Below are 11,807 nucleotides of genomic sequence, written 5' to 3'. Positions count from 1 at the left end.
GTAGAAGTGCCCACAATTTTATTACTAATTTCTATTAAAAATTTCAAGCTAATTATTAAAACAGATTTTCTTTAATGTAATATGCAAATGAGATAACCTCTCGAATGTTGATTCCTTTTGAATAAATAGTATATATATATATATATATATATATATATAAATCACGTAGAAACAAAATTATACAAAAGTCCGTGAAAAAGTATAACTTTTGTATGTATCAACCAAATTGTTAACAAATAAGCAAACATAAATACGACTGCATTATAATATCATATTGATTTTTCTTTTTTATACCTACAAGCACTGATGTTTTATGCTTATGCAATCACCAGTGTATGATGACAATTCCTGCCGATCAGAAGATTCGAACACAGCCACGAAGCCACCTTTGAGTTCATTTGCTAAGCCTCTACCTCCGGGTTACCAAACAATTGCAACGAGAATAAAGGGAATTAAGAACTAATAAACGCTCAATTCGGCACTTCTACAGTATTGGGACGAAATTTCGTAAACCATAATACTGAATTTCACATGAAAACAATGGTATCTACGTGTATTTGTATTTTTAAGATAATTATATCCAAAAAAAATTTCTAAAATCGATAAGGTAGAAAATTATTTATTAAAGAAAATAAATAGAATTTCTTTTTTTTTTTTTTTTTAATTTGATAGAAAACGATCGTAAGACACAGGAGAGTTTAAAAGGGAGGTAATTTTCCGTTTTGTGAAAATTAACAGAGAGACAGGAATACGACTTTATTATAATAGATACAGAGAGAGAGGAAGAGTATTCTGGATCCTCTATAGAACTGTCGGCGTATGTACCAATTATCAGCACATATTTTTTCCATATACGAGTGGAATCTCTAATAGCACAACCGGTCCGACTGCACTCAACCAAGACAGAATGTAATTTCTGAAAATAAAAATAAAATAAATTGTATTACACATCGTATGTATACGTTATTCTTTCTTGGGGATCACCTTTCATCTTAATCGAGAATTCTATTTCATCTGTAAATTAACAATAATCTACTTACATATAACTAAAATAAAACTATTTTTAATAGAAATTTATGAAAATTATATAGATTGATAAACAAAACTTACTTGAACTTTTTTATAACAGAAATATTCATATACATTTATAAAGAAAAAATATGTATATATAAACATATAAGAAAACACATCAATAATATAAATCTCATCTGTCTGTATGCATGTATGTATGTATGTATGTATGTATGTATGCATGTTGTGGTCAGGTCATGTCATATGCTACTGGTACCATGTAACCCAGTACTACCTGCCTCATGGTCGGGTCACCGGCGACTAAACTGGTTCCCCCACCAGACTTGTTTGGTGAGGAGGGCGGCTAGTCTCCCTGAAGGATTAAAAACAAGACCTTCCAAAGGGCGAATGAACTCTTTTTCTGGGTCAACGGCCAACTAGTACCCGCATTAAGTTGGTCTGCAGTTTAATTTGTTGCTGGCTATCTTGCTCTTGCTTGCTGCTGGATCTCAACATTTTGAACCGAGAGAGAGACTTAGCTGTCGTACAAAGCTAAGACTCTGTAACATCATCTTTGTATAGATACTCCCTCAGGCATTTGGCCTCATGGACTTTAAGTGTCTGAGGGAGTGGCACTCGTCCGACAAGACGTTGCAATCATCATGTATGTATGTATTATGTATGTATGTATGTATTATGAATGTATTTTTGTATGTCTGCCTAAAACTTTCGACACAGGCGACAGGTTTTCACAAGATTGGTATCGTTTTGAAGCGCGACACCTAGGACGACAAATGTTGAAAAATTGGCTAAAAACATAAATTCCTTCACCCTCAACTGGGCACTTTTCTACAAGGAGGGGTCGATTTTTCGCCGATATTTTCGAAAGTCATCCCCTTTTTCGATTGACCAGCCTTAATTTAAGCCTTCGCCACTTCCGGTTTGGCAATGGACGCAACGGCAAAGACGTCACTTTTTTTTCACGTTCTTTTCCTCCTTCACAGTACAGGTTCGAGTCTGGCTGGCTACTACCACTTATTTTTTTTTTTTTTTTTTACATGGGGATCACCACTTATCAAGGACCGTAAGCCACTCGGGGATAAGGGTTATTTTGTGTACAATAATCAATGGGATAATATCGTAGTAATAGTTAGTATTGGAGATTTGATAAAGTATCTTACTTAAGGGGGCGATTAATCAGGAATTTGTTTATGTTGGACGTGAAGACGTCCAAGTTGTAGTCAGGTGGGAAACAGGCAAACGGAAGAGAATTCCACAGGCGTACACTTCTCAGAAAAACGCTATGTTCATGGAATCTACGTTTTGATTTAGGCACAGATAAAGAGTGGGGGAAATTACTGACAGTGGTTTTAGCTAGACGGGTGTTTATCATGAATGATTGGCGAGGGGGGGGCAGAGATTGGAGCTCGGACGAGCACTTGTCATGGAAACAACGATAAAACAAAGACAGGCTTGCAACGTCTTTTCTGTGGGAGAGAGGTTGCAGGGAAGAGAAGAGAGCATCCTCCACTAAGCCACGAAGTCTATTTTGTACTTTGTCAAGGCAGGATAAGCTGTTTTTTGAAGCTCCAGCGCAGATGTGGCAGCAGTACTCCATCTTTGGACGTACTTGGCTTTTATAGAGATAGAGAATTGCATCAGTAGTGAGATATCTTCTGGAGCGGTAGAAGGATCCTACCATTTTTTCCAGCAGCCCGGGCAACAAACTTTATATATGTGTTCCATTTCAGATCAGGCAATACACACCTCCAAACACCCAGGCAATGCCGGGCACTCAGGCTAGTATACTTATAAACAAAAACGATATATATATATATATATATATATATATATATATATATATATATATATATATATATATATATATATTTGTAGTTATCCAAATACAGTATTGTTTATGTATCATAACTCATTTGTGGCTAGACTAGCACCTCTCCCAAGCTGAGGATTGAACCTAGTACCATCGCGCTGATAGCCGGCATTTCTACTCATCGACCCATGGGAGTGGCGCTCGTGAATCACCTCAACAAATGTCTATTTTAAACAAACATTCGGCCACCATTTTTATAGTGCTCAACCCGCTTGTTTACAAAGAAAGATCGAGTCTCACATTTTTCAGCCAATTAAGTAGCTAGTGACATTATTTACGACAATGCTCTACCCAAAGAGGAAGGCATAAAATATATTTGTAATCATCCACACAGTCCTGTTTCGCTGTATCACAACTCATTAGTGCAGCTAGACTAGCACTTCTCCCAAGCCGAGGATTGAACCTAGAACCATCGCGTTGATAGCCTGTAGTTCTATCCATTGGCCCACGGGAGCGGCACCCATAAATGGCCTTAACCTTACACACCCTGTGTGTATATATATATATAGAGAGTCATCCACATGCAGTACTGTTTCACTGTATCACAGCTCATCAGTGCAGCTAGAGAAGCAACTACCTCAAGCCAGGATCGAAACCTAACCGTCCATATGACAGCCAGAGATTCTAACCTTTGCACTATTCGGCTGCTGCTATGCGGACAGTGAATTAACAATGTTTTGACATTTTCCAAATACCTAAGCTCAATTTGTTTACACAAAGAGCATCACTTCATACACTAATGGTAATTTGTATATCACTTCTCAATATGCTCGACCCAAGATAGGGAGTGTTATAGTCATCCACATACAGTACTGTTTCGCTGTTTTACAGCTCATCAGTGTGGCTAGACAAGCAACTACCTCAAGCCAGGATCAAAACCCGAATATATATATATATATATATATATATATATATATATATATATATATATATACAGTGCAGGTAAGCTACTTGAGGACACTTATATTTTTTAATTTAAATTAAAAATATACAAATTAATGTTTTTGCTTTCAGAAGATGCCACGATAAATATTACTATAATTAATAAAATTAAAAAAAACACGCTGTGATAATGTCTATAAAACAATTCAGAAATTGCAAGATTTCTCAAAGTCGGCAGATCTTTCGTTTGCAAAGTTAGAAAGGCGCTAAATAGAAACAATGGTGATGAATTGGCCACAAGCAAGGGAAAACAGCATTACCAAAGTTCTGACTCACTCAGAATACCTGAGTTTGTCAGAACGATCTATGGCATGATTGATGAAAATCTTGGGACATCAATGCGGGCACCTTGCCAAAGATCTTCAAGTGTCTGGATGAACAATAAGGAATGTTGTTCAGCAAGACGACGGATACAAATCATACGTTCTTAGGCCAGGTCAGTTGATGCCAACTCAATAGAATAATTTAATGCATGCAAAACGACTCTTAAACAAATTGAAGCATTCAGAAGAACAGGAGTGTCTTTGGTTTTTCTCTGACGAAAAACTTTGGGGTTTGTTTTACTGTACACATAGATTCGAAAAAGTTGACAAAAAACAAATATATAACAAATAAATGTTATCAAAGGTAAAATAAGTTACTTTTCTTCCAAACTGGATATATTTTTCGTGTTTTTATTCAATGTAACATGTTTATTCAGCTCGAAAAGCATATAGTGTTTACCGATGTATTGGAAAATTCAAAATGGCGGCCGACTTTCTCTTTAACACAGTAAGTTTCTGAAAAGGTGTTATAAATAATAAACTAGACAAAATACTATTAAAAACCCGCCGAATATATGTCAACCTATGTCACGGTAACATATATTGAGTGAGTTTCTAACAGTATTTTGTCTAGTTTTATATTTATAGCACCTTTTCCCAAACTTACCGTGTTAAAGAGAGAGTCGGGTGCCATTTTGAATTTTCTAATACATCAGTAAACACAGTATGTTTTTCGAGCTAAATAAACATGTTACATTAAATAAAAACACTGAAAACACATCCAGTTAGGTAGAAAAGTAACTTATCTTGCCTTTGATAACATTTATTTGTTATATATTTGTTTTTTGACAACTTTTTCGAATCTATATGTACAGTAATACAAACCCAAACTTTGAAAAAAAAAGTCAACCGAAGAAATGATAGGTGGCTATGTGCAAACCCCACTGAAGTTCTAGCACCTGTCCACGTGAACTTTCCAACAACAGTGATGGTTTTCGGTGTTGTTAACAGTGAAGGGCACTTCATGCCTCATTTTTTTTTTACAGCGTTTTAGAGTCTATGCTGCGACTCTTCAAACTTTAAATATTAAAATTATCATTACCTTGATTATTATATTGCTTATAGTTTATTACGATTCTTACGATTATTCTAAGTTTATTCCTTTAATTCGTTTATATATTTTCACGATTATCATCTTTCTTTAGTTTCATTTACAAATTATTTCAACATTTTATTCTTTTAATTTTTACTTTATTTTTATTCGATTTTGTTACGCCTCGGATACACAACGCAGCTAATGGAAGGCTTACGTCTTCCAATAATTTTTGTCATAATCCCATGAAACTCTCAAAACCCAGGATTGGATGGTCGAGAATTTTCATGATCATATCATGCCAAACTTATACCATCCTAACTCACCAGGCCTTAATCCTTATTATTAAGCTTCAACCAGAAGTAGCTCCCATTCTTACAAAGCTGTTTAAGCGTTGTCTTAAGAGGAATTGCTTCCCAACACACTGGAAAATCTCATCAGTATGCCCCGTATTTAAGAATTCAGGTGATCGATCATCTCCTTCTCAGTATAGACCAATAAGTCTCCTGCACGTCTGGAATCTGTGTTAAATAGAGAAGTAGTCAACCACCTCAGCAAAAATAACTTCAATATGGTTTCCATTCTAGATGTGCTAATGGTTATATCTCATATGATTAGCAAATCTCTTGACGAAGGCTTCATTTCTAGGGCAAGTGCTCTTGACATATCAAAGGCCTTTGATAGGGTATGGCATAAAAGTCTACTTCACAAGATCTCCAGCTATGGTATAGCTAGAAATGTCTTCTCAGTTATTAAATCATGATGGGCAGAAATCAGAAGTTCACAGTATTAATGCTGGAGTCCCTAAGGGGTCCATCCTGAGTCCAACTCTTTTCCTGATCTACATCAATGATCTTCCAAATAATATCCTTACATTATTCATAGACATTTATGCTGACGACATATGGCAGCACATCAAAGGCCGTAAACGACCAAATTCTCTCTGTTGCTCTCTCCTTAGATCTCAAGCACGCCGGGCACCCAGGCTAGTATATTATAAACAAAAACTATATATATATATATATATATATATATATATATATTTGTAGTCATCCCTATACAGTATTATTTTGTTGTATCACAACTCATCAGTGTGGCTAGACTAGCATGTCTCCCAAGCTGAGGATTGAACCTAGAACCATCATGTTCACAGTCTGCATCAACCCACGAGAGCGGCGCCCATAAATGACCTCAACAAATGTCCATTTTAAACAAACATTCCCCATTGTAATGGGGAAAGAAGTGGCTGGTTACCTTTAATGCATCTAAAAACCAAGCTTCTATCTTTACATCATCAACGTTCTGATCCCCATTTGACGTCAACTGAAATGAATGGCTCTCGTTTTGGGGGAGGTTCCATGTTTAGTCAAGCTTCTAGGCTTGACCTTTACTCATGATTTGAAATGGAATATGTACATCAAATCCGTTGTCAAGGTCACTGGAAAAATGGTGTGATCCTATATCGATCCAATAGATATGTATTTGTTGGTGCAATTCTCTACCTATATAAAGACCAGGTACGTCCAAGGATGGAGTATTGTTGCCATCTGGCTAAGATCGGCTAGAAAGAGCTTATTCTGCCTTGACAGATTTCAAAACAAACTTTGTATCCTAGTAGGGGATGCCTTTTTCTCTTTCTTGCAACCTCTTTCTCACAGAAGAGACGTTGCAAGCCTGTCATTGCTTTATCTTTATTTTCATGGCAAGTGCTCGTCTGAGCACCAATCTATGCCCCCCCCCCTTGCCAAACTTTCACGGGAAACACTCATCTAGCTGAAAACACTATCAATAATTTCCCCCATCTTTTTCTGTGCTTAAACTTAAATGTAGATTCCATGAACAAAGCGTTTTTTTTCTTAGAACTCCACAGCTGTGGAACTGTTTTCCGTTTGTCTGCTTTCTAGCTGATTACAAAATCGTAGTCTTCAAGTCCAACGTAAACAAGTTCTTGGTGAGCCGTTTCCCTTAATTAATCTAATTTACCAAATTTACACTAACAACGATTCCTACAATATCGTCCCATTGAGTACTGTACGATCTTTAACCCTTATCCTCAAATGGCCTCTGGGCCTTGATAAGTGGTGACTTCTATGTAAAAAAAAAAAAAAAAGTATGCGTTTCATTTAAAATCAGGAGTGAAGGTCAGTTCCTGAAGCTTATAAAGATATGGAGTTTCCTGAAGACAGGAGCCATTCATTTCAATTTGGGCGTGATGGGGGTCAGAGAGATTATCATGAAAGGGGAGAAGTTTGGTTTGGATGCATTAAAATTAGCCAGCCACCTTTTTCTCCATTGCACTACATTCTCAAGATCAGAAGAGAGAGAATCAGAAAGATCTTGGCCGTTGCTGACCTTTGAAGTGTTGCTATAGATTGTGGTATCATCTGCATAAATGTCTACGAATGACCTAAGAATGTGATTTAGGAGATCATTGATGAAGATCAGGGAAAGAGTTGAGTTCAGAATGGAATCGTGAGGGACACCAGCATTAATACTATGTTTCTGATTTCTGCCCATCAACAACTACAAGTCTACTAGCAGGCTGCCCAGCATTGCCCAGGGAAACTACTTTTATTTTTGCCTCCATACATGACGTCATGCGTGACGTCATCTGCTATTATCATACATGACTATATGCTATGACGTCATTGTGAACAAACAAACAGACAGGAATACAGATTTATAATAATAGATGAGAGAGAATGGATTCAATACTTGAGAGGACATTTCCAGCTATTCCATAGCTGGCGATCTTGTGAAGTAGACTTTTATGCCATATTCTATCAAAAGCCTTTGATATTTCAAGAGCTATTGCTCTAGAAACGATGCCCTTATCGAGAGATTCATTAATCCTGTGTGATATCGCAGTTAGTACATTAGCTGTCGATCTCGCAGAATGGAAATCATATCTACTCAGTCAAAAGCAATATGGATTTCGTCCTGCAAGATCAACTGCTGAATATAATATTACACATGATCAGTGAATCTATTGTTGACGGCTTCATTTCTATAGCAAGTTTTTTTGTATATCAAAGGCCTTTGATAGGCATTGATACAAAGGTTTACTTAAGCAGCTAGTTATGGAATATCTGGAAACGTCTCCCAAATCACATTCTAAATTTATTCTTTAACATCCATGCAGATGACATTGAATTATGGCAACACTTTGAAGAGCATTGATGATCAAGATCCCTGTTTCTCTCTCCTCTAACCTAGAGCTTGGTCTGACACATTAATACAGCAGAATCACATCAACACACAGATCACTAAAGTTAAGCAATACTGAGCCTAGCCAGTTGCAAAATGATGATGATGCTTCCAATGTGTTCTAGGTCTACCCACTTTTTTTGTGGACTACCTATCTCCATTAAAATTAATTTTCACGGATTTTCTGAAAATATACAACACATGATTGAACCAAGTCTCCTGCGTGTCATGAGTAAGTTGTTTGAATCTATGTTAAATCAAGAAGTTGTCAACCATCTCAGTAAAAATAATCTACTCAGTGGCAACAATACGGATTTCGTCCTGCAAGATCAACTGCTGATGTGCTGACTATAATATTCATTCTCTTTGATAGGTTTATGAAAGTGATTGTTGATGGGCAGAACTGATGTACATAGTCTCAATGCCGGCTTGCCTAAGGGATTTATTCTAGGCCCAACTCTCTCCCAAATCACATTCTAAATTTATTCTTTGACATTCATGCAGATAACATTGATCTATGGCAACACTTCGAAGAGCATTGATGATCAAGATCCCTCAGTTTCTCCCTCGTCTGACCTAGAGCACATCGTCCAATTAGGAAAAAGATGGCTGGTTACTTTTAATAATCTAAAACTAAGCTTCTCTCTTTTCAACACCAACACTCGGATCCTCACTTTGCTCCAGTTGAACTGAATGGCTCTCTCCTTGAGGAAGATCCTAGCTTTGATAAGCTTCCAGAACTGAACTTTATTAAAGATCCAAAATGGAAGACTTACATCAAATCTGTTGCCAATGTTGCTGGAACAATAATTGCATCATTCTACCATTCCAGAAGGTATTTCACTTATGATGCAATCCTCCATAAGAGTCACAATCCTCCATAAGAGTCACAATCCTCCATAAGAGTCAAATACAACCTTAGATAGAATACTGTTGTCACATCTATGGAGGTGTTGTTCAAGGCACTTTTTTTCTGCCTTGAGTTCTAAATCTAGTGGAGGCTGTTCTTGTTCCTACAGCCTTTTTTTTCTCACAGATGAAGAAGTGTCGCTAGTCTTTCTCTACTGCATCATGCAAGGCACTGGAATGAGCTCCAACCTCTGCCTTTCACCCAGAAAAAACTTGTCTAGCTACGACAACTGTAATAATTTTCCTTTCTCCCTCTGCGTGTCTAAAACTAAATAAAACTTCCATGAACAAAGTTTCTTTCCAAGAACTACCTGTATATAGAACACAATGCCATGGGGTTGCTTGTAATTGGATAGATATGGTTTCTGTTCTGCACGATCTACAGCTGATGTACTAACTGTAATATCTCTGAGAAATTCTGCAGAAATAAGCAGGTTTGACCAGCCACGATTTTGTTTGGACCTATCAGATTGATTGTTGTTATTAACTGCCGAGTCGTATTTTTGGCGCTATTTTTATGTTGCAGGTCGCGCCAGTTTTCATAAAGACAGCAAGTCAAATGGATGTGGAAACTCATCTCCTTATTCGAGGCTTTTGTCTCTTTGAAACGTATTAATGCCCTTATGTCGGGCGAAATATTATATTCTTTGCACACTGTTATGCTCTGTGAATTGATTGACTTTCATCATTACTTATATAATGTCTCTCCGAGACGATTGTAAGGTCTACATTTTGGCCTACCCCTTGTCCGCCATTCGGGCCGTTATTTACAGTGAACTCCATGATGATTACTGGACTTGCAGCATTCATCCTTGGAAGACATCACTTAACTCATCAACTTCTTCGAACAGCGTGCAGACTTGAATCTTGTAAACACGAAGATAAACCATGAACTACTACCCGTACGGGTGTTACCAGCTCTATTTCGGCAGAAAGCTAAAGATGGCACATCTTTTGCAATTTGGATCTTTTTTACTTGAATAAAATTTATGTTGAAGTTTAAAGGTGAGTCTGTTGTGAGTTCTGTTTGCCTTTCTTTCATTCTGCCAAAGGCGAAACCGGGGTGGGATCTCACATATCACACGGAATTAGCGAGTCTCTTGACAAGGGTTTCATTTCTAGAGCAATAGCTCTTGACATATCAAATGCGTTTGATAGAGTATGGCGTAAAGGTCTACTTCACAAGATTGCTAGTATGATTAAAGAACATCGTCATAATATAATACTAACAAATTCTTGTTGAACCATCCTCTTAATCTAATCCTGACCAATCTCAAGCATTGGTACCAATTGTCTCACCGACCGTCTGATAAATATATAAGCCTAACAAAAGATACAAGATCTTTTCTTTATTTTATTTAAAAGGTTGTCACTTTAAGTGAATAATATGAAGGTCACTCCAAAATGCCTCCTATTTTTTTTTTATTCAATCCGTATGGATCAGAGGGGATTGCAAGTTGCATTGTTATGATGACTGAACTTATGCATTCATGATCTGAAAGTTTCATCGTTCTGTTGCAAGTGTGAGACTCTAAGAAAGCAATCCCTGTCATGGACGTGCATCAGAAGCAGAGATGCATATTTGAATTCCTGGCAAAAGTGCCTTGAGCATGGTGGTGACCATGTAGAAAAATAAATTATTCTGAAGCACAAAAAATTTCGCGTTTTAATGGTACCACTCCCATCTTCATAGCTCTTCAACTTTTTGGGTTAAAAAATGTAGGAGGCTTTACTTTGGAAGGACCGTAATATAATTAGATTGAATAATTGTCTGATTTATTTATTCCTAAAATTTCTATTTCAATTGCAAAAATTTAACATTTTATGTGTTCCGAGCGTAACGTCAATCCTGGCAGAACACTGGACTTAAAGTTATATATAAACAAGTTCTTTTGTGGGTCAAACAGAGGGAGAGAGAGATGAGAGAATGCAGACCAAACGTGTGTGATCGCATGCTTCACTGTCATCCACGTCTCTCTATCTCCATAACCGACGAGTCTTGTTGTCAAAATAAAAACTGTTGTTTTCATACCTGCTAAATGATTCGTTCATGTTAAAAAATATATATCCGTATGCATTTGAACAATAAAGCTGATAAAATTATACATAAATTTTCTATGCTTCGCACATACTACAACAAAGCCTTTTAGTGAGTTCTATATAAATGATTTTCATATTACATGAATTCTTCAGACTACTGTACTCATCTTGAGTGTTATTTTCACTACGTTCCAGTCAATGAAACCTCTGATCTTCTTCAGGTGTATCTTGACAAACTCAGAAATTTTCCGTCGAACTCGGGAATCTCCATGGAATTTCGAATGAAACTCTCTATTAAATCCACGGGGATAGCATCCTCTTGTTCCATCAGTTATGACTAAGTGGAAGTCCTTAGTAATTTGAAATTGTATTTTTTTTTTAGTGTCACTGCACTGAGGATTGAGCCTTCAACCTCCATAAGAGTGTAACTTTACAATTGAATTTTACCAAG

At 36.9% G+C, this 11,807-nt stretch overlaps 1 protein-coding gene across 1 annotated transcript in view; it reads right to left on the bottom strand.

Annotated features, from left to right (window-relative positions):
- Nucleotides 1–598: 598 nt before the first annotated feature.
- LOC145296926 (ubiquitin-like-conjugating enzyme ATG10) overlaps nt 599–11,807 on the bottom strand; it is a 403,301-nt gene continuing 392,092 nt past the window's right edge. Inside the window, exon 6 of the mRNA XM_080143128.1 lies at nt 599–916. Within this exon, the coding sequence (XP_079999254.1) occupies nt 832–916 (85 nt within the window). The 3' untranslated portion in view covers nt 599–831. The remainder of the gene's footprint in view (nt 917–11,807) is intronic.

Source organism: Euprymna scolopes, chromosome 17 (assembly GCF_053919585.1).
Source record: "Euprymna scolopes isolate OS-2025 chromosome 17, ASM5391958v1, whole genome shotgun sequence".
Classification (NCBI taxonomy): domain Eukaryota; kingdom Metazoa; phylum Mollusca; class Cephalopoda; order Sepiida; family Sepiolidae; genus Euprymna; species Euprymna scolopes.
The sequence above is the reverse complement of the archived record's forward strand: the minus strand, read 5'-3'. Positions and strand labels throughout refer to the sequence as shown.